This window comes from Festucalex cinctus, chromosome 14 (assembly GCF_051991245.1).
Source record: "Festucalex cinctus isolate MCC-2025b chromosome 14, RoL_Fcin_1.0, whole genome shotgun sequence".
In the NCBI taxonomy this organism is placed as follows: domain Eukaryota; kingdom Metazoa; phylum Chordata; class Actinopteri; order Syngnathiformes; family Syngnathidae; genus Festucalex; species Festucalex cinctus.
The window spans coordinates 15,128,646-15,152,054 of NC_135424.1; the positions used below are offsets into that span (position 1 = coordinate 15,128,646).

At 42.6% G+C, this 23,409-nt stretch overlaps 2 protein-coding genes and 1 long non-coding RNA gene across 3 annotated transcripts; 2 read left to right on the forward strand and 1 right to left on the reverse strand.

Moving 5' to 3' along the window:
• The first annotated feature begins 831 nt into the window (after positions 1–831).
• Positions 832–2,716, forward strand: LOC144001624 (uncharacterized). The gene is made up of 4 exons (XM_077496109.1): positions 832–939; positions 1,023–1,209; positions 1,301–1,728; positions 1,760–2,716. Exons 1-4 carry the CDS (start codon positions 832–834, stop codon positions 2,228–2,230), a joined length of 1,194 nt encoding a protein of 397 aa, XP_077352235.1. The 3' UTR covers positions 2,231–2,716.
• Positions 2,717–3,488: 772 nt separating this feature from the next.
• Positions 3,489–19,447, forward strand: ism1 (isthmin 1). The gene is made up of 6 exons (XM_077495203.1): positions 3,489–4,197; positions 11,120–11,344; positions 13,361–13,613; positions 16,024–16,167; positions 17,989–18,078; positions 18,249–19,447. Exons 1-6 carry the CDS (start codon positions 4,072–4,074, stop codon positions 18,764–18,766), a joined length of 1,356 nt encoding a protein of 451 aa, XP_077351329.1. The 5' UTR covers positions 3,489–4,071; the 3' UTR covers positions 18,767–19,447.
• Positions 19,448–20,181: 734 nt separating this feature from the next.
• LOC144001318 (uncharacterized) lies at positions 20,182–23,113 on the reverse strand. The gene is made up of 3 exons (XR_013278448.1): positions 22,860–23,113; positions 22,220–22,448; positions 20,182–21,944 (listed from the first exon to the last, which is right to left on the reverse strand). It is a non-coding gene; the product is annotated as an uncharacterized LOC144001318 (long non-coding RNA).
• Positions 23,114–23,409: the final 296 nt, after the last annotated feature.

The window sequence follows — 23,409 nt, forward strand, 5'->3', positions numbered from 1 at the left end:
GAATCTTTTTCAAGGCAAATGTCATTGTTGTTATTTTTGTCTGGTTTCAGCCCTTATCCATCACTAACAGCACTGTTTGTGTATGTGATTGTAATTTGTAGCGATGCACAATTGCATTTTATTGAGGGGTGAGTGAGTACTGATACCAGGTATGAGTATCATATATGGAGGACCAAAACTGTCATAAATAAATAAATAAATAAATAAATAAATAAATAAATAGTGAACATTTAAAAACAACATAACAATATAATCAAAAAAATTAAATACAAAAAAAAGCAACAGATAAATGCAAATTAAAAACAATAAATAAATAAGTAAATAAATAGATAGATAAATACATAAATAGTGGACATTTAAAAAAAATATAACAATATAATTCAAAAATTAAATAAAAAACTGATAAATGCAAATACAAACAACAATAAATAAATAAACAAACTGGACATTTAAAAAGAATATAACAATATTATTCAAAAATTAAATATGAAGAAAAGATAAAAGCAAATAAAAACAACAATAAATAAATAAATAAGGATTCCAAAATGAAAATTAATATAATAATAAATGCCACTTTTGCGTCCGTATAGAACTTTCTTGTTATGTTTCAGTTCGGTGGGGTTGGGGTTTTGTTTAGTTTTGGCTGTTTATGTTGTACTGTCTTGTCCTGTCAAGGTGTTTATGCTTGTAGAGTTGAGTCTAGTTAAGTTTCTCCACGTTAGTCCAGGTTCTTCCCGTCTAGTTCTGTCTTCTTCACGTCAACCCAGGTCACGTCATGTCAAGTCATCCTCACGTCATGTCAGTCTTCTCCACGTCATCCCAGGTCACGTCATGCCAAGTCTTCACGTCACACCAAGTCTTCATGACCATGCCACGCCAAGCCTTCACGCCACGCCAAGTCATATCCACGCCTCACCCAGTCACTCCACGTTCAGTCCAGTAAATAAAGTTATTCTCATTCCTGCCCTTCTCCCTGCCTGGTTTTTCCACCTTTGGGTCCCACCACAACCGTATCATAACAGGATGCTCCCACCAACCCGGACCCAACGGAGATTTCAAGTCCCCGTTCCAGCTCCCCGGCAGCCTCAAGTCCCCGTTCCGGCTCCCCGGCTGCCTCAAGTCCCCATCCCGGCTCCTCGCCAGCCTCAAGTCCCCATCCCGGCGCCTCGCCAGCCTCAAGTCCCCGTCCCGGCGCCTCGTCGTCTTCAAGTACCCATCCCGGCGCCTCGCCAGCCTCAAGTCCCCATCCCGGCGCCTCGCCAGCCTCAAGTCCCCGTCCCGGTGCCTCGCCGGCTTTAAGTCCCCGTTCCGGTGCCTCGCCGGCTTCAAGTCCCCGTCCCGGCGCATCGACAGCCCTTGGATGCTTCGCCTGTCCTGCTGCTGCCGCTTCAACCCCAGGATAATTCCCCTGTGCCCCTGCCTCAGCCTCCTGCCCCTCGTCCGGCGGCCCCACGTCCTCCTGCTCCTCGTCTGGCGGCGCACGCCCTGCGCCCGCCGCCTCCTGCTCCTCGCCCGCCATCTCCTGCTCCTCGTCTAGCGGCGCACGCCCTGCGCCCGCCGCCTCCTTCTCCTCGTCCGCCGGCGCACGCCTTGCGCCCGCCGCCTCCGGCTCCTCGTCCGGTGGCTCACGCTCTGCGCCCGCCACCTCCTACTCCTCGTACTGTGCCGCTGCCGCCACTGGACGCTACACCTGTACCACAGTCGCCTCTGGACGACGTAGCCCCTGGCCTCTCTGGCCCTGTCCGACGCAACCCCTGGCCTCTCTGGCCCTGGTCGTCACGGCCGGCTCAGGTTCCCTCGTCGCGGCCAAGTGCCGCAGTCTCAAGTCCCTTCGTTGCAGCACAGTTGCCGCAGTCTCAAGTCACCTCGTCACGGCCAATTGCCGTTGTTTCAATCAAATATCCTTGTCACGGCAGAGTTGCCGCCGTCCCAAGCGTCTTCATCTAAGCCCCAGCCCAAGTCTCAAGTGTCTTCGTCTCAGCCCCAGCCCAAGTCTCAAGTTTCTTCATCCCCTCCGCCACAGTCTCAAGCTTCTTCGTCCCCTCCGCCACAGTCTCCAGGCCTGGGGTCCGCCCCGAGCAGCGCGGTCACGGCAGCCGATCCGGGACTCATCGGCAGGAGGCGCAAAAGACGAGCCCACCGTGGGGACCGGCCCTTGGCGGAGCCTCCCCAGTGTCCGCCCCCAGAGCCTGCGATTATGCCGCCTCCTGGGCCACCCCCCCGATACTGATTGCAGGGCTTTTTGTGAGGCCGTCTTTCGCCCCTTAGTAGCCTCCTATTCGTACCCTGGCTGAGGGCTGTGTTTTGCTCCCATTCCCATTCCCGGCCCCGCCCTCCCCGTTTTGGCTTGTTTTTTGTTTTGGGGACGTCTGGGAGCCGTCCCTTGTATGGAACTTTCTTGTTATGTTTCAGGTCGGTGGAGTTGGGGTTTTGTTTAATTTTGGGTGTTTATGTTGGACTGTCTTGTCCTGCCAAGGTGTTTATGCTTGTAGAGTTGAGTCTAGTTAAGGTTCTCCACGTTAGTCCAGTTTCTTCCTGTCTAGTTCAGAGTCCTCTTCATGTCAACCCAGGTCACGTCATGCCAAGTCTTCGCGTCACGCCATGTCTTCACGCCACGCCAAGTCATGTCCACGCCTCACCCAGTCACTCCACGTTCAGTCCAGTAAATAAAGTTTTTCTCATTCCTGCCCTTCTCCCTGCCTGGTTTCTCCGCCTTTTGGGTCCCACCACAACCGTATGAAGAATGAACGGAAGTTTACAAGCGCACTCTTCCGTTTAGTTGGAGCTTTGCAACAGTGTTTTTGTTGCCTAAAAAAATCATTAAGACATATAAACACGGCACAAAGTTCACCTGTTGCTTTGCCACTCAAGCTGCTCTATGCTGGATAACTGTAAATCTGAGTCTTATTTGGTCCCTCTCTAAATCGAGTCAAATTTACTCTACAGACTTTACTGTGTATAGCCAAACTTTTTGTAACTTGATTTTCATGCATGCACAAACACAATGCACACTTCGCTTATTGCCATTAATGTCATGGAATTTTAAGGGAAAATGCTATTTTGGGACAAATGGGTCTTTCTTTTAAAATTATCTGTGACTGTCATTGTTTTTTTGTTCTTAAATTGCCTCAAAAGCACGAGTGGTATCTATACTTGTATCGGTAACTACTCAAGAGTTGAGTACTCATACTGGTAGTATTCTTTTTCCAACCATGGATACTGAAATAAAGCAAACAAAAGTACAGCATTTAGCACTTTTTTGTAGGCCTATACATGTCACAGACTATACGACTAATTAAATATGGAATTAACAGTAGGCCTACACGTTGTCAGAAAGTTACATGGCTATCCGGCAATTATGCAGAGAGAAGCTAAAGAAGAGGCACAAGAAGAAAAAGGCTGAAGGGGTTAACCAGAGGGAGGGCGCCCACTGGGAGGCGGTGGAGGAGGAGGGTGGGTGGGGGTGCATGCTATAAAAGTCACTCAAGAGAGCCCGTAAGTCAAACGTGCCATGCTAGTTTGCTTTGCCCCCCTTCCTCCTGCAGGACACCTTGAGGTGCGAGACCCCCTTCAACCTCCTCTTCCGCACCCCGCCACCATTATGGAGGATTTCTTGAAGAGAGCGGAACACGCGAGCGAGGACTCAAAAGGTCGAAGACATCTTTAGGAAACTTGTTTGGTTCCGATCCAAACGAGCTCTCGTCACATGGGCGCACGATGCGGACAAAAGCGGAAACGTTTCTTAAGTGGCCTTGAGGACGAACAAGTTTGAATTAAGGAATTGTTGCGGATCCGAACCAGCAGATCCACACGTGTGGTTCTCTCCAATTAGTTCTTTATTCAAGGAGAAGCCGCCAGATCTGCTTTAGCAACTTCTCCCCGAAGTGGACTTTTTGGGGGACTGCGTCGATCCGTTTCCCCTCACTTTTTGCATTTCTGATCCCCGACGTGGCTCCGAAGTGGTGTTGCGGCTCCTCGTCCCCGGCGGATCCGGAGATCGGAGCCTCTGCACCGGGCGGAGGCGGAGCCGCGGCGACCTCGGAGGCTCCGAAGGGCGGCCGCGTCAGGAGGATGGTGCGGCTGGCTGCAGAGCTCCTGCTGCTCCTGGGACTTCTCCTCCTCACCTTGCACATCACCGTGCTCCGGAGCAGCCCGCTGCCGCCGGCCAACGTCAGCCTGAGCTTGGATCAGAGCGAGGTGAGCACTCGCAGATGGGTCTGATCAAATGTGAGTGTGTTGACACATGCGCGGAAGCGAGGCTGTCCCGAGGGTGTCCCCCGGGGATGGCAGTCAGTCAAGTCAGTGAGCACGCGGGGTCAGGGGTCAGATCCCTCCAACCGCAAGGCTGACACACCCCCTGTTGTTGTCCTGGGGGGGTTAAATGCTCGCCACGGGCACTTCTCTGTCATCATGCACACATCACTGTCATTTTGGGTGATGAGATAGACGGGTCAGAGGTCAGGTGGACCCCTAAAATGCGCCCCTTTTTGTCTTTCAACCTGGTGGGCCGGTGCCTTGCTCAGGGGCACCTCGAAGTTAGTCAGGAACTAGACACATTTTCTCCGCACAGTTTTTGAATGACATACCGACTTCAGACTCCATTAGGACCCTCAACTGCATTGCTTTTCTAACCATTAATTGATTAATCAACATATAATTGATTTATCAAATTAATCAACAGCTATTTGCACTTAACTCGATTAAGAATGTAATAAAACCCAATAATGTCATAATTTTCCCAATAATGTCATGTATTTGTTTTTATCAATAATGTAATAAATACATTTCTATGTAATAACAATGTAATAAATACTTTATTACATTATTGGTGATCTATTACATTTTTAGTTGGGGCTTTTTTCCCCCTCTAAAACTCATAATATAGACCTTGACAGATAAGGTAATATATATGTTCATTTTCAGTCCAAAGTTCAACATTTAATGTTTTGAGAATCTAAAACTGCTATATTAAATAAGCAGAAAATGGAGTGTTTGAAAAGTTTGATGTTAAATGATTCAGAGTTGATTTCAACCTCAAAGTGTATTTTTAACACTGCCTGATTTAAATAGAGGCTAATGTTGAAGGTTTAAAAAAAAAAAAAAAATGTAATAGGGTATTACATTTTTGGTACAAATATTACAATATCAATCAGGTCAGGGTATTTTTTTTTTACATTATTGGTGAAATGATTATTGGGTTTTATTAAATTTTTAATCAATTTACGTGCAAATTTTATTACATTGCATTTTTAGGATATTATTACAGGGTGCGACACTCCGTCATGAAAACAGACTGATTATCTTTTGGGTTTAATGAAATAAAGACATTTGCAAACATCTGCTTTTACTTTGGAAAACAAAGACCAAACCAGTATCGGTTTCAAACGGGTTGGTGAGTACAACATCATCCCGTCTTGTGTGATATTAATAGTTGTTTTTCTAATGACTAAACAATACCAAATAAACAGCAATAAAACAAAAATGTTTTATAATTTAGTGACTAAAGGGCAACTTTTCTGTTTGCTTTGTAGTTTAGAACATAACGACACGACCCCACCAAATTTCACAAGGGGGACATTTGTCAACATGTCACCTCTTAAGAGATGCTCTAATAGTTTAACTGTCTATTTTAACAGCAGTAGAAAGCACACAGACAGACTCCAGTCGAACCCCCAGTCCTGACTCAGAGGTTAAGACAGGTCTGGGATCAACAAGCCAGTGTTTAGCATCCTCCAGCTGCTTGTGGATATATTTTTAGCCTGCAACACAACAAATATTTTCTTCACGTCCCAATGATGAATGGGTACTTACACGCAATAGAATGGTAACCGCGCCCACCATCACCAGCTTAATTAGCACTTATGAATGAAAAGAATGTTTCCCGTAACTTAAGGATGGTATTGGAGCTTTGCTTTACTGTTAGTGCCATCACACATCACAGCAAGTCTATGTTCAGCTGGATGTGAAGACATGCAAAGCTGAGGAAATATGTCAAGAATGTGTGGAATATTTGACACACGGCCAACTGTTTGATTGGGCAGGCAGGGCGAGGACCAGGACGGAGTACCCCGCTCCCTGCAAAAAAAAAAAATTCAAAAATATAGAACACAAACTGCTAAAATCCTTTTGAAAATGTCTTTAGCTGCGTGTTTACACTAGTCTGTTCACCCTTTTAGTAAGAAGAATACATTATGTTGTATGTTATTGTTTGGCCTACGTATGTGCCCCACTGTGTGGATATGCTCCAGTGGTCCACGACAGTGGGCAGTGATGTAATCTTTGAGTGAGGCTCGTCACAACCCAGCAGGTGCATTTGTCATTCCAAGGTGTCGGATTGAAAATGCCATTCACAGAAGCACCAATGACAGAATGCAGCTCCCTGCACCTGTAGCACTGCAATGTAATAAACACTACACGCAAACACAGTGTTGTGCAAAATCATGGGCCAATATTGCATATGTTATTTTAGCAATTGTATTATGCCAATATAGTGGATGGTTTCTTTATTGGGTTACTACACAGGCCTAATAGAGATAAACTAAGGTGACATGTTCAGAGAAAATTGTCTTAATGAGGCCGATTGAGGCAGATTTTTTGGAAAAAAATAAATGAATTAAAATTGAAAATGAAAATGAATTACATAAAATGATCTTATCAACAAATGTCATATTTTGAATATTTTGGGACCCAAGGTTATTATGGTGTGTGTGTGTGTATATATTAGGGATGTAACGATAAGCGCAATATCGTGATATCGTGATATTAAAACTGCCACAATATCGTCGTTGTCATGTTCACGATATTTAAATGTCATAATTGTCTGCTTTAATCGACCGGCTGATTAATAGGTCGGGCCCTACAAATTAACCTTTTATAACTGTGGATGTTAGCACAAAATCTTTCAGCTTCTGCAAGAAATCAAAGAAATGGCAGGAAAATCCTACTAGAACAACTGAACTGTATTTGGTGTTCATCAGAAGCACCTTTAAAGGTGGCATTTTGTTTGTGCTGATTAGAATTTAATACGAGTTTGAATGTTATTGGTTAATTCTGAACAGCCACAACCCCAGATATGAAAGATTTAACAGGGGTGTGTAGACTTTTTTTTAATTTATTTATTTATTTAAAACATTTTTGAAAACCATATAAATCTTCCTATTATGGTATGGGTTGAATTGAGCAGTTCGTTTAACATGCATTAATTGAATTGTCCTCACTGAAGCAAAATAATGAAATGGCTTGTAATGGAGTTAACAATAAGACACAGCATTAATTATAGATATTTTTTAAGATTTTATTTTTTATTTAATTTATTTTACTTATATTGTTTACATATTTTTTTTATATATGTTTTAACTTTTTGTATTTGTTTCTTTTATGACACTTTTGGATAATAATAATACGATGTTTTTCCTGAGAAACAAATTGTAACAGGAGAGTTCAAGACGGTCTTTCATCAGCAATCTGTTGCATCTCCAAAACATCTCCCCGCTGTCTGCGACCAAATCTTGTCAAGTCTTGGTCAGATCTCACGCTCCTGTGAGTCTAAACAAAGAACGGGTATCATGGCGGCGCCAGGGCTGCACGTCTCCACGAAGAAGCATTTGGTGACATTTTGCATTCATGCAAGATGACAATTTGGAGACGATTTGCAAAATATGCTGTGCTGCTTTGAAGTTCATTCGACATATTAAACTTAACTTCAAGATTTGAATTGTAATTTGATTTTGTAGTTATTTCTTGATTGCTAATGTAAACAAAGAATGACTGGCGTGACGGGGCAAGATGGTTTATTTTTCCGCCTACGTGAGTGCAGTGTTGAGAAGCATCTGGCCCAATGTGCAACGGCCTTCATTTCCTGCCAGCCCCCCGGGGGGGAACGGACCCCTGAGTTGTTCCCAATTGAAAATGGAGTCATGCCCCTTTAAGCAGCCGTCACCAAGTGAAAAAAGGGGAAGCGGGAAAAGAACAGGAGCGAGAGGAAAGGGGTGTGCGAGGAGGGTGGCTTGTGTGTGCATGTGTTCATTCACGGCTTTTGAGAGTTGAAAGGGGGGGGGGGTGACACCCTGGGGGGCCCAGATGAACTGTGGGACCGTGTGTCACTTTTGATCTCCAAATTAAAGCGCACGGCTCATTGAGGAGAATTGCATGGGACTGATGGCAGGTTGAGCGCAGCCAGACTTTTTTTTTTTTTTTTTACATATATACACTTTTTTTTTTTTTTTTTTTAAACCACTTTTAATATGCTTCTGACTCTGGACTATATTAAAGACAAATGAGAAAACAGCATGTTGTTTCCCCTCAATTTCCATTGAGGCTCATATGGAAAAGAGAGAGGTGCTCACTTTGACACTATCAGGAAGTGATGGAGGTTACACAACTCAGACGTAATTCCTTTCTCATGACTAATTTGCTCATTTTTTCCAACTACGAGTTTTTGGCTATTCGTTTGCTGAAATACTCAATGTGTCTGTAATTTGAGCGCATAACAATGTGGTTGGCCCTTTACACCGCTGATATACTGTAGACACATTTGTGCTTGTTAATTGAAGCTACTTTAGTTCCTTTAAGTAGTTTCCAATTTAATGGTTATTCATATAATAGTGTAATATTTTTCAGCTCCACTAGTCTAAATATGGCATTCTGATCAATATTGTCTTTGTGGAATATGAGTTAAGCAGCAAGATCCACTCATTTTTATCCATCTCACTGGGTAGCCATTTTGCCACTGTCAACTGAAAATGTCATCACAGTTGCTCAGGTAACAACCAATCACAACAGGTCAGCTAATTGTGATGTCATTTTGAGTTTGTGTGTTGATGAGTTTCTGTGATGTCATTTTTAGTGGCAAAATGGCCGCCAACTTAGATAGATAAAAAAAAAAAAAAATGGGTGGATTTCGCTGCTTTATTTATATTCCATAAACGCAATACTGGGGGGGGGATAATTGAAAAAAAAAAAAGATAATTGAATGAAGACACAATTTTTAAGTAAGTATATAAAAAAATGTTAAAAAAAAAATAACATTTGAAGTTAATTCCTAATCCAATCGTATTTTTCAATGTTTTGGGTGTTTTTTTTTTCTTTATTCTTTTTATTTGTTTTTTTTTAACCCCTTAAAATTCGGATGGTCTCTGGCGGGCAAACATTCTTAAAAAAAATATAAACTCTAAATGGTTCAGGAACAGCTTCAAACTTACTTTGAATGCAACTTTTTTTTAAAGCATTTTCGGCAAAATTGCTCGTATGATAAAGGGTTAATAAAGATATCACCTTCCAAGCATTGTTTTTTTTTTCAATCAAAATTAACCCTACATTCAACGTTTTAGGGTTTGTTTTTAAGTGTGTTTTCTGACAAATATACTTTAGAACTACCCCCTTCAAAAAGGATACTTGACGAGACATTCTCAGCAATAAAATGTTAATATTTTGCTCAGAATTAACTTGATAACTTCATTATTTTTCATATACAACTAATAATACTTGCTGTCGACTGAACATGACATCACCCGTTGCTGAGGAAAAAGGTAACAACCAATCATGGCTCACCTGTTTTTTGGGTTTGGTCAGCAAAATGAGCCATGATTGGTCGTTATCTATTTCCTCAGCACAGGTGATATCTTCAGTCGACAGCAAGTGGCAAAATTGGTTTTTAAAAGTATTCATTGTTCATGAAAAATAATGATATAGACAAAATGTTATCTTCTTTCTGTTGAAAATGGCTCAAGGAGTCAAGTATCCATTTAATATTGAAATGTTACAACAACAACAAAAATATTCGTCATAGAATTGCAGCCATAATATGACCAAGCAAACATTTACTACATAATGTACGTTTTCATAAGTACAAAAAAATATTGCATACTTTGTAGAATACATGTTTATGCTTCCACTCCAGTCAGATGGATGCCGACACTGTCAGACTATCTTGCGTTTATACTGTAGAAGTGCTCGATATTGGTTTGCCTTCAAGTTTTTACAGCTTGCATCAACAACTGTCAGTCTGTCCAAAGAGCCGAGTGTACGGTCTGCAAAATAGTTGACGTGAGCCACGCATAAATCAAATGGCATTATGGTATTAAAGCTAAACAGTGAAACGACACGACTGTTGCAATGGGAAGTAGGATCATACTTTAAAGTTTGACATGACATCATCTAAATTGGAGTTGGGATTAGATCATCTGACTGACTGCCACGTGTATAACACAGCATATGACAACAGAATATTCATCTGGATCAGATTACATAGGAACACAGGATAATTAAGGATTTACCCCGAAAACACTCTTGTTGGGCTACATGATGCAGTTGTTAGGTTTAACAGCAGTTATATCTGAAGCATCAAGTCTTCTCATGTTGACAGCAACAGCACAATATAAGTGTGATTCAAAATAAGGCAGAAAAGACAACTCAAATGAGTTCAGGATTTTTTTTTTTCAATATGAGCCTTTTTTTTTATCATGAACTTTGTTTTTTTTATATATTTATATTGCTAACCTCCCCACAATATCGTGTGAATCATCTTCTCGTGAAGTTCATATCTTGAAAAAATCGTATCCTAACGTTTGAATATTGTGACCTCCCTTGATTTCACCCACCCGATAAATGCTCCGTTGGCTGCAACAAATCCAAAGTAATGATTTTGCAATGTTTGCTTTGGGTTGTCTGTGGAGACACTGCGATGGAAAACCATCAGTTTCACACTACTTGGTCTTTCAGCCAGCATCAGAGTGTGCTATATGCGTGCATTGCACATTACTATGTTAAAATATCTACATTCTCTGTCGGTCAAAACAGGATTCAGTCCAACAGACACTGAAAGCAGTTGTTAGACAGATGATTTAGGCAGATTATGTTTTGGCCAAAGCAGACTACAGTTTCTGGCTTCGCTATTTGGAGCTCACACAGTTGAGAGAGATTTATGGCAGAGGTAATGTCCACATGAATGTCTTGTCAACATGGAAGATCATCCTAATATTGTTGGATGTGCACACGCCAAGTCGCATACTCTGAGGTTGTTTTTCTCATTCACACCTGACATTTAAAGGATAGTAAAACTGTCTTGTATCAGGGTTTCACAAACCAACGATAAAATATGTTCCTTTCCTCCCTTTGGCAGAATATCATCCACACACAAAGCAGCTCATCGGACCAACGGACTCCCGAAGGTTCCTGGCGGTCTGGTGCAGAGCACCGCTTCACTCATCGGTCCTCCGCCCTGCCGTGGGGGCAAGGCGCTGGCAGTAACGTCCACAAAGATGGCCCTGGAGCTTTCCTCCTGGATCTGCAGAATTTCCCCGACCTCTCCAAAGCTGATATCAATGGGCAGAATCCCAACATACAGGTGATCATGTGTGACTGTGTGCCTGCCCCACCGCTTTTCATGCTTTCACTGCTGCTCGTAAGACATGGCTACTCAAGCAATCAGGACAGGAAGGGCAAGCAGGAAGATGGAGAATAGTTGGGTGCACATCACTAACCCCCCCTTTCTTCTTTGCGCTCCTCTGCCTCCACTTCTGTCCCACTTCCTGGGATCTAATGAAGCTTAAGGCCTAGATACACCAATCCGACATCGGCCAAACATGACCGACACCGACCCGCTGTGGTCCCGGCCCAGACGTCGGCACTTTGCGTAGAAAAATAACGTAAATCTACACCGCACCAACCCTGACTATTACGTACCTTCAGTGCATGTGCAAGAAGTACTTCACCTCCATACCATCGACGGCGGGAGTCATTATTCTTACAGGCAACCGGAAACCTCTTTATGGGGACAGGATATAAAAACGTAAACAATGCATACCAGTTACTTTTTCTCTTACGATGTCCACCCACTTGAATGAAACCCTCCGCCTTTTTGCACAGTATTGTATATAAAAGTAAATACTACCTGCTATATCCAGCTGTGTCCCCATGTCATGCCATAGTTTGGCTTTCATACCTTTGTTAGCGTACCCTTTAACGGTAATATGCCGGTCTCTCTTGAACCAAAGAGACAAAGTCATCTTCCCAATCTTCTATCCAGACATTGTATGTTCAAATGCGGAGGGTACAGCAGGGTGACGTTAAGTAAAATGAGGGGAACAAAATGGCCCAGGCTTTGTATCAGTACTGTTTATCCACATTCGTCACTTCCTCTTCTTGCCCCATGTGCTGATTTGCTAGGTAACAGCCAATCACAGTGATTAAATGCCCCGCCACCCTACGCCGATTCAACATGTCGAATTTGCTGGAAATGCCCCACCCAGACATATTCCAACTCGATCCGACTTTACGACAGTAATTTATACACTGATCAGATGCTGTCGGCCCAACACTGTCCGACTCCCGACGTCGGATTGGACTTTAAGGTCTCATGTCTATCATAATGACAAGTGATGGGCAGACATTTGCCCGCAATGCTCAGCCTCACGCAGGAATACAGCTGGCGGTTTATGTAAATTTGTGGTGAACCCTCATCCATGTTCCCCCGGGTGCAGATGGCCGGCTAACCACTGCTATATTTAAATGATTCTCCGGTTTTAATCTAGCAAGGGGGTCCCTTCATTTCTGCGAGCATCACCACTAAATCCGAGGACGAACAAAGTGTATTAACATCTCAAGATGTGGGAAGAGCGAGGAGCCACCAATTGAGCAAGGGCGTGAGGCTGTGGGAGAAGAGAGGGAGGAGGCGGGGGTCTTTGATCCTGGGACTCATCTGGCTTTCATGGTCTGGAGGAGGCTGAGGAGCCCTTTGAACTTTGTGCTTAGGTGGAGAGACCCAGTGAGGTGGGAGGGTGGCCGAGGGGCAGGGGTGCTGGTCCCGGCTCATCTGGGAGGCACATGTGTTTGTACAGAAAGGGGTTTGGGGGGGGGGGGGGGGGGGCGTGGCTATCGGGAAGTGTCACCTCTTTGCACCCAGTTGACCCGTTTGGTTGAGGAGAAGAACCTTTAAGATTGGCCTCAGAGGGAATTAAATGTTCACCTTGAATGATATGATACAGTGACTACACTAAAACCCGAATATTGGCAAAAAAACTGAAAATGCTGAAACCCGAATAAGACCCCTGAGGCATCCCTTTTCTAACAAGAATATTTGAGTAAGCCCTGCAGAGCCTATTTCGAGGCATGGCTCAATGTGGGGTGGACCTAAAAGTTTGACTCCACTCACACTGATTCGCAACCTCTAAGCACCTTGTCCTTCTTCTTCACCCGAATATTTACTGCATGCTAACAACAGGGAATGGTAGCAACAAGGCCAAATGTTTATCCTCCATCTAATGGATCCTCTGTTGCTGACATCTTTCCGATCGTCAGGCCAAATTCTTCTCAAATAATAGTCAGCATGACTCTGAAACTACCTTTCTTTTTTTTATGGTAGGTGACAATTGAGGTTGTGGATGGATTGGAGGCACACGAACCAGAAAAGGGTCACCGCAAGGAGAGCAAACCTAACTGGGCTTCTCCTAACTGGCGAAACTGGTGGCCTCACACTTCTTCCACCACTCATCAAGGGCAAGAGCCCGATCGCTCCTTCGGAAGCGACGGTGAGGACAGCAACTTCCTGAGGCCGCCGGCGGACTGGGACCGGAGAGGCGGCGCAGGAGACAGAGGCAAACCCCAAACGGAATATGGTGAGAAGCACAGCAGCAGCAAAGAATATTTACAGCAGAATTCATGGTCGAGCATGTCCACATTTGGCCACGGTTTGATGTAAGATGTATAATTTACAGATTTGCTGATTCAGGCTGTCACCATAACAAGTGCTGCTATCCCCAGACAGGCTTTTGGCAGCACTTGCTTGAAACCTTTTAACACTCTTTTATGAGAAGGATTCCTCTATGGTGTCGAGCTCGCTAGGTGACACGATTTAAATGCTTCTTAACATCAAAGTTGAGCAGCAGGAACGAGGCCAAAAGCACTGCTGAGCCGCCTCGCCGCTCTCAAAACACTCTCCAAGAGTAACCCCGCACATAAATCAAGTGTGGAAGAATTTACACTCACTGTCATACAGTATGGTGCAGTCCGAGTCGTAGCATGCCCAAACCAATGCGGTGAAACAAGAATGTGGCCGCTGTGGAAAATGTCACTTTATCCGCTCACACTTTGACTTAAGCGGTTAGGCGTGCGACTTTATAGTGTTTTCCTGTCAAACCCATGTCCATGTCTAATGTTTTTAGCTTATCACTGTGGTCAGCTCTTGTTTATCTTTCACTTCGTAGGACAATAACAGGCAGGGAACTGTCTTCAGATTTCAGAGATTTAAATTCGGGAATCAGAAGTGTGAGGTCGGCGACGATCTATTTCTAGGAATAATACTTTTTTTGGTAGTCACTATTACCGATACCAAGTACTGATACCACTAGTACTTTGGATACATATAATTTCCCAAAATAAAAAAAAATGACAGAAAGTTTTAAAGAACAGCTCTATGTCCTAATAGGGCATTGTACTTAAAATTGTATGAAATTAACAACAATTTCGTATTCTTCTCATTTCTGGTCATAAAATGGCCACAAGAGGCCCGCTGTTACTGGTATTGGCCATCATCGCGAGTACCTTGAAATAAGGCCGGCTATCGACCCAATACCGATACCTGGTAACGGTACTCGCCCATCCCTATCAATTTCTGTAAATTGTGTTAATCAACCTATAGACCAATGGAGCTGAAATGATGAGAATATTAAAGTTGATATAGCAAGGTACTGACAGGTCAAATCATCAAATTATCTTTCTAGCATTCTGTGTTGTCTATAAACAGTATATAATTACCAATAATTGCTTGTAGCCTCTGCCAGCTGCTGACTTGTAGTGGCAACCATTATGCATAGGGATGGGCAAGCGAGTACCATAATCAGGTATCACATCGAGCCGATACACGACCTTTCAAAATATCAGTACTCACAACAGTGGACGATACCACTATCGGCCAACCTCTTGTGGCCGTTTTAAAGGAACTAGAAATTAGAAGAATAGAAAATTGTCATTAATTTGATGCAATTTGAAGGAATAATGCTATAATCGGTGTTTAAAATTATGTGCCATTCGTTTTTGTTTTTTTTGGGGGGGATTTATGTATCTAAAGTACTAGTGGTATCAGTATCAGTACTTGGTATTGGTGACAAGAGTTGAGTACTCATACTGGTATCAGTCTGGGGTGGAAAAAGGGGGTTCATATCCTGTGTATCTGTGGCTCTGGTGCCTTGCTTGAGGGCAACTCAACAGTGCTCTAGAACTAACTGGCACCCCTCAAGTAAATTTAGGACTAGAGTTATTACATTAGCATTCAAATGCGGTCATAGGTCACACTTGCTCTTTGGTTTTATTATCCTATAGAAGGGGAGCATTGGGTGTCTATCTGTTCATAATAAGCGGCAGATGGCAAGGAGCAGGGGGTGGGGGCACTGTGGGTGTAGTATATAAGAGGGTTTGGACCTTGTCCAGAAATACTTCCATCCCAACATGCCCACATTAATTCTCCTCATTGATGGAGCGCTGCCTTCCAGACGAGCATGTCAGTGAAATCTGTGTTTGCATGCGGTTGTGCAGATGGACTCCGGCAGTGGAAGAGCCGAGTGTATAACTGTTTCCATGTATGCCCATTACCGCCATGTGCTCGATGATAATTGGACTTAAAGAGGATTTCTTGCCAATTCACTTCCCATTTTCAATGGGATGAATCACGGATAGAGCAACTAAATGGTGTCCAGGGTGTGCCTTCACTTGGAAGCGCTGCGCTAAATGTCTTAAATCAGTGGTGGAATTTGCTAAATCCATGCTTGTTACTCCACACATTGACTACACTGCTCATTGCCTTGGCATTATTTGCTTAACAATCATCCATTAGTTGGTACAATCCATATGTACCGGTACACAAAAAAGCTCATCTGGGAAGTGCTTTAATGGGGGGAGTGGCAGAATGTTGAGCCCACCGCATTTCCCCTCTCATGTGGTCCCTTACTTATTATTAGTGAGGCAAGCTAATAGAGTAAATTTCAGCATGTGGCCTACATCAGCGTTGTGATAATTTTCTCTCCGATTCAGACTACATGGATGGAGAGGGGGACTGGAGTAACTGGTCACTGTGCAGTGTCACCTGTGGAAATGGCAACCAGAAGAGAACCCGGTCTTGTGGTTACGCCTGCACTGCCACTGAGTCCAGAACCTGTGATATGCCCAATTGTCCAGGTAAATATTTGATTTTGGCATCATAATTAAAAATAAAGCCTTTACAACATTTTGATTGACGCTCAACTGAGGTTATCATTTTACACTATAGTAGTGTGGCTGTAGTTTGGAGTGGGGAATAATTACACTGCAACTTAAGAACTGTTTTTCATAGTTTGGGCATAATACTATTAACACCTCACAGTTAGGGGTACTAAGTTCTATACCCCTAAAAAAAAATACCATAATAAAACAAACTACTACTTAGTGGAGTGTAGACATCCTCATTATTCCTCGGTCTAATCCCAATAGCCAACAAAAACTAATTGCTAGTCAAATCACAACTAATCTCTCAAAACTGAGTACTGTACATTAGAGAGAGAGAGAGAGAGAGAGAGAGAGAGAGAGAGAGAGAGAGAGAGAGAGAGAGAGAGAGAGAGAGAGAGAGAGAGAGAGAGAGAGAGAGAGAAACATTTAGCTCTTGTATTGGCTGTCTACATTGTACTCCAACTCAACAATTAGGTAATGTCTCAAAATCTCATATATTGGTGCGATGATTCTGCTATTTTCAGAGATTAATGCGGCCATAGGTAGAGATGTGCCCAATTTTGTTGAATTTTGTTGGCGGTTGGTCGTAGTTTTCTGACATTTAAGCCACATTAACTCATTTGATCCCAATATGTAAATACGTTTTTTTTTATTGTTTTAAGTGTCCCAAAGACGTATTTATACGTTTTTTTGTTTTTTATGCTAGAGCATACAGAAGGCTTTGATGCAGCCTCTCAACTGCAAAGAACGGTTGCAGAAATGGTAGTTATTACACAAACGGTCAGCAGGTGGCAGCAGAGCAACGGAGATCAACCAGGGCCATGTAGAAAAAAAGCTCATTTACTTACAATTTTAAATAGCTTTGTGAAACCTGATTAAACTTAGCTCTCTTCTAATGCTAATTGCTGCAAAACAGAAACAGATAGAAACATAATTTTTTCTTTCCTAATGAAAGACTTTAATCTTTCTTTTGATAGGTTCCATGTTCTTATAGCAATAGAACACAATATTCTGTGGGCCTTGCAAAATCTCAAAATCCTGTAAAACAGCCGGGAGCGAAAGAGATTGCTTCTGTGAAAATGGCTGGGAGTGAAGTGTTTTTAGGCTGTCCTCATTTTGTCACTTGCCGTCAACTAAAGATGACATCACAGTTGCTCAGGGCTCATGTAGTGATCAATCACAGCTCAGCTTTAAAAAGGTGACCCGCGATTGGTTGTTACCGGAGCCCTGTGACTGTCATGACTAGGGTCATGCAGGGGTTATGCTTACTGTGACTAGGGTCATGTAAGGTTTATGTTTACTGTCATGACTAGGGTCATGCAAGGGTTATGCGTACTGTGACTCGGGTCATGTAAGGGTTATGTTTACTGTCATGACTAGGATCATGCAAGGGCTATGTTTGGGTCATGACCGTGAGGTCAATTGTCTGTCTTGGACTGATCTAATCGGCATCTAGTTTCAACTGGTAATTCGCTATATGATGTCAGGAGCTATGTGATGTCAGGAATCTTTAATCTCTTTATCTGGACAACAGCCAATCATATAATTCCATGTCAGTCCCGTTACCCACATGTCTAGCCACAACCAATCAAATCGATTCGCTGTCAATATAAGCCTGTCTTAGAAGGGTGTGTTTTTGTCGGATTATTACCTCTGCACAGACCAAGTTAGCTTAGTGTTTCATGATTCTTGATACATTCTCGTTGTTTCTGGTCTAGTCAAGTTAGTTCCGTGCCTCTTGATGTTATGCGAATAAAGTGTTAAAATCTTAAATCTGTTCCACATTTCACTTAGGTATTGAAGATGCTTTCAAGACCGCTGCGACTGAAGTGAGCCTGCTTGCCGGAACAGATGATTTCAATGCCACTGAGCTCTTTGGTGTTGGTATGTTTCTCTTGACACACCATCCCTCACTGAAAAGTTCCCACTCTGTCAAAAGCACTTCATCAATCTACTGTTGCAGTCTCGCACTGTAACATTATCTGTCTTTATTGTTTTTATCTTCCAATACTGGAACAAGATTTACAATTTTAAAGTGTCTCCATGTCTTGTAGACACAGACAGCTGTGAGCGATGGATGAACTGCAAGAGCGACTTCCTGAAGAAATACATGACTAAGGTGGCCAACGACCTTCCCAGCTGCCCTTGCTCGTACCCAACTGAGGTGGCGTACAGCACCGCCAATGTGCACGACGCTCTTTCACGAAGAAATTTCCGATGGAAAGATGCCAGCGGGCCAAAAGAGAAACTGGACATCTACAAATCCACGGCCCGCTACTGCATTCGCTCCATGCTGACACTGGAGTCCACCACACTGGCCGCACAGCACTGTTGCTACGACGACAGCATGAAGCTCATCACGCGAGGCAAAGGCGCCGGGACACCCAATCTTATCAGTACCGAGTTCTCGGCTGACCTGCACTACAAAGTGGACATCTTGCCGTGGATCATATGCAAGGGAGACTGGAGTCGCTATAACCAGGCCAGGCCACCAAACAATGGACAAAAGTGTCGTGATAATCCTCAGGAAGAGGATTACTACAAGCAATTTGAAGAAGCAAGGGAGTTCTAGCCTTGAAGATAGACAGAACTTCAAAATTGGTTTGTTTTCACACATTGAGGCTCAGAGGAATAAGACTTACTAATCCTCTGAAGCAAGACAACCTGCAAGACATTTTTTTTTTATCGTCTCTGAGTTGGAATTCTTTCAGTGTCAATTCCATTCTGCAATAAAGGGAGATTCTATTCTTAAAGGGAAAAATAATAGTAGCTTAGATATGTAAACAGTTTGAAGGTTTGTCTCTAAAGATTGTGTATGTGTGGTAAATATATGTGATTATAGAATAAGGGAATACTTCAGGATGCGGTAAAAGACTTTTTGTGTCATTGGCAATATCCAGGTTCTCATCTCGCGTAAGCTTGTGAATATGTTTGTTAAGCATGCACATTGCATCTATAATTTGTGACCGTGCCCTCTGTCTCTCCGAGGAAGACCTCCACTGTAAAAAGTATACATTGTCTCTGTAAAGTATTTATTTTAGAAGTCTATTTCTGAATTGGTCATCTATGACTAGTCACCAGTTCACAAATGGCCGAATGCTAATTTGAGACTCCTCTCTTGCTCTAATCTTGCCATCAAGGTTCTGTCTTGAATTATAAAATAAACCATAATAAGGAGTCAAGGATGTGTGTGAATACAATATTATAATAAAATAATTTCCAGATTATAAATCTATAAATAAAAGTATAAAATGTCTAATGCCTGTGCTGTTTCTTTTTAGTAGATGGCTTTGCAGAAACTGGTCTTATCTCGAACAGATGGACAGACAACTGCGGACTTCAATGGTTTGCATTGAGATTTTATATGATGGAGCTGGACCAATACACAGTAGCACATAATTGCGAGTTGGTCAAAGCTTGGTAAATTTCTCAAATTTTGCGGTTGTGAAAATAGCATCTTTCTATCTGTGACTCAGAATTGACTTGGACCTTTGTGACTCAGACTTGACTTGGACTCGGCCCTTCGTGACTCAGACTTGACTCGGATCCGGACCTTTGTGACTTGGATTTGACTTGGACTCAGACCTTTGTGACTCAGACTTGACTCGGATCTGGACCTTTGTGACTTGGACTTGACTTGGACTTGGTCCTTTGTGACTCAGCCTTGATTCGGACCTTTGTGACTTGAACTTGACTTGGACTCAGACCTTTGTGACTCAGACTTGACTCGGATCCGGACCTTTATGACTTGGACTTGACTTGGTCTCAGACCTTTGTTACTCAGACTTGACTTGGACCTTTGTTACTCAGACTTGACTTGGACCTTTGTGACTCAGCCTTGACTCGGACCTTTGTGACTTGAACTTGACTTGGACTCTGACCTTTGTGACTCAGACTTGACTTGGACTCAATAAAGGTGGACTTGACTAGAGTCCAGTTTCTGAAGGCAATTGATTGTATAGGTCGCTTGCACATCGTAATGCATCATGGGAGTTTTTCCTTCGGGCGCCATATTGGGTGTCCGCCGGTTCACAAGGTACACTCGCGAGTTACACGGTAGAGCTTATCAACCTGATGTAATTTTCGCAGTATTTTCACGATTTACCGGAAGATCAAAAACAACGATACAGGCAGAAGGTGTCTCTGTGTGGCGGGATTGATCCTAATTACGTCCTGACCAAGGGTGATTTTTTTTTTTGACGGAGAAAGCTTGCTGGCCAAATGTGACATCTCTGGACATCTTTCCCTACCTCGTGTTGACAACATGCTCCATAACACGCCAACAAATCCTTGGAGGCTTACAATTATTTTGTAAGCGGGTGGATACAGAGTGTAAACTTTAACATCGCATCAGAAGAAACGGTTGCTGTTGCACGTAAGTAAACCACATGGTGTTGGTAATTCTGCACACAAAAATGTTGATTTGTTCTCAGGCTTCCTGTTATCATTGTGTTTACATGCACAGCTGGCTTTACCTGATGTGGTTTTTCTAATAATTTTATAACAGGCAAATATGGCAGAGCGTATAAGAATAAAAAGTAACTGCACAGCCTCCCCGTGGCTTAATTAAATTTAATGCTACCCTTTCACTAGTTACATGTTACTTAATCAACTTATTCTAAATGGTTAAGGTTAACCACTCTCAGAGGACGTATTTTTAGTTTCAGTTTCCAGTACAATAAAACGTGTTCATGGTAACTACTGAGCATACTGACAGCTTTTCTTATGATCTCACGGTTAAGGAGGCTGTCACAACACCCAATTTCTGTCTGGTGCCAGATGGCAACAATTCCCAATCACTTGTCACGACAACACCAATAGTATTACCAGGTATGTATGGCTTTACTTTTTGTAGTTTCTTATTTAATTCTATGTTTCATATTTTCATTACAATGTTTGTAATATTTTCAGATTCAGGCACAGATGAGTTTAACTGGACGGACTTCTGCGACTTTGTGGTGTGGACAAAGTGTGATTGAGCGAGTCCACCCAGATCGCTCGTTTTGGCCAGTTGGAAAAGCCAGAGTTTTTTTTTTCCCAAAATCCCCTCCTTACCTGAACTGCTCGGGAGAGCATTTACTAGATCAGCAGTGGACTTCCAGTGTTCCTGCTCAGCCGCTGTCACCTACCACTTGCTCATGTACTTCAAAGATGCGGAATAAAGTAGTTTTTTGTGCTGCAGCAGATTGTAAAATCAAATGATATCACTTGAAGTGTGCCAATCTAGACTGCCAAAAGGACAGTGGTTTTGTGACAAGTGTGAAACAAGGATTATTGGGAAAACTGTAACACAGTATTGGTACTTGTCTTACATTAAACAAATTTAAAAGAGAGCAACTTTTTCCTCTGTACATAGTATAATGAAAGTCATTGCGTACCCCATCAACATTACATCATACCGTCATCTCAGGATGGTAGGCACCTGTGCTAAAATAAACTACATTAATTAACAGTTCAATTTTTAACCCTGAAATTACTACATCTAATCATTATTCACTTCATTTTTTGTGCTTTTAGAAATAATAGAGATTTATGCCATTACTTTAAGAGGGACCATATTGCACATTGAGTCAAATCCTGTCATTTGTATTATGTATAGCTTTGTAAACAAACCCAACAATAGAATTTGTATAAACGCTGCCTTTATTAGCGCCAAACAAACAGTCGCATGTTGTCCTCCTCCAATGCTTTGATGCTCGCCTTCGTTTCCATCATGTCATTGGCAATCAAGTCGGTGTGGCATGAGATCCCTAAAGAAAAAAATAAAGAAAAGAATCACAAAAAAATACGGTACCAGTAATAGGTTTAATATAGTAAAGTAGTATAGTTTTTTTGTCAGTGTAAAAGAAATGTACACATTTTGTTGCATTTTTTTAATGTATGAACATTGCTACAGGCAAATACTTATTTCTATAAACACTTCCAAATGTCTCTAAAATATAAGGTGCGTGTACACACACACAAACAAACACATACATTCACTCATGCATACAATATATCATGTAATGAATTCTGAGTGGCATACCAGAGTCAATGATGTCAGCAGTACTTGAGGGTACAGGTTACTGGAGCCATCTGGCTGCATAACTGCAACAATCTGCCACTTCGAGTCGTCTTTTCTTTGCTTGTCTCTCCTGTGCACGTTCATATCTTGGCACCGACTGGGCTGAGACATAGATGTTGTAACTTGGGACCCAACTTTAATGTTGGAGCCCAGTCGGGATGATTGGACAGAAAAACGGGCGCAGGGCGACCTGTTAAAATAAACAAATATATAAACAAATAAAACATGGAAAGACTGGTTATTTTACCGCAGTAGGGTGGCCGTGAATAAGTTCTTTAGCATGATGTGTAGGCTACCGGGGGTCTGTTTTCTTGCATCACCCCCTTCTGTCTCTTTTTTCCTAGTTTACATTTTGCCACCAAAAAACATGTTATCGGCATTAAGAGCCCAAGACTAATCAATCCAATTTCAGCAGTAAACACTTTGCACTGGCCCTACTTGGGTGAAAATGTTCGATGTTAGCTTTCGGCTAACGTCCGCTAGCCAGCTTGTACTACCGAACTTGCTTGCTCATGAATCCAAAACATAAGCAACTTGCCCATATATGGGCGGTCGAAACGTTATTAATCCTCATGCATTAAATAAAGGTAAACAAGCTTACCGCTCACAAAGTGATCGCTGCACACACGAGCCCAAAGTAACGACTTCCCTCCGGAGTCCGCACTCCTCTGTCTCCAGGCCCTGGTTCCTAATTATTTTCGGAATTCGGAAAAAAGACCGACCATTTTCCCCCTTGGCTTTGTTCGAACAGCCAACGATGCAGCAACAATGTACCATTTTAAACGCGGAAAACAAACGTGATAGATACGTGTTAGACCGAATCGCTACGTAAATGGAGGCCACCCAGCATGGCGACTACGAGAAATCCGAGGCGGAAGTGACGACATGTGCAAGCGACCTATTTAGGGGTATGAAGGTACAGGCGACTGAATACAAATACACACCCCATGTATCAAATTTATATTTGCTTACAGTATAAATAAAAAAAAAATCCATAATTATGTGCTACCCTTAATTGGTCTATCACATAAAATTAAATAAATAAATACACTTGTTTGTGATTGTAAGGTCACAAAAATAAAAAGGGTTATGAACATTGTTTCAAAGCACTGTTACTGAGAAACAGGCTGAACAGACATACCGATTTCTTT

What these genes read in the sequence shown, in the direction of transcription:
- LOC144001624 (XM_077496109.1), top strand. Translation starts at nt 832, where the DNA reads ATGCCAAGTCTTCACGTCACACCAAGTCTTCATGACCATGCCACGCCA. An exon ending in GTCACTCCACGTTCAGTCCA is followed by an intron (nt 940 to 1,022) that starts GTAAATAAAGTT and finishes GTATCATAACAG; the next exon opens with GATGCTCCCACCAACCCGGA. An exon ending in CGGCGCCTCGTCGTCTTCAA is followed by an intron (nt 1,210 to 1,300) that starts GTACCCATCCCG and finishes GCCGGCTTTAAG; the next exon opens with TCCCCGTTCCGGTGCCTCGC.
- ism1 (XM_077495203.1), top strand. Translation starts at nt 4,072, where the DNA reads ATGGTGCGGCTGGCTGCAGAGCTCCTGCTGCTCCTGGGACTTCTCCTC. An exon ending in GGCAGAATCCCAACATACAG is followed by an intron (nt 11,345 to 13,360) that starts GTGATCATGTGT and finishes TTTTTATGGTAG; the next exon opens with GTGACAATTGAGGTTGTGGA. An exon ending in CAAACCCCAAACGGAATATG is followed by an intron (nt 13,614 to 16,023) that starts GTGAGAAGCACA and finishes TCTCCGATTCAG; the next exon opens with ACTACATGGATGGAGAGGGG.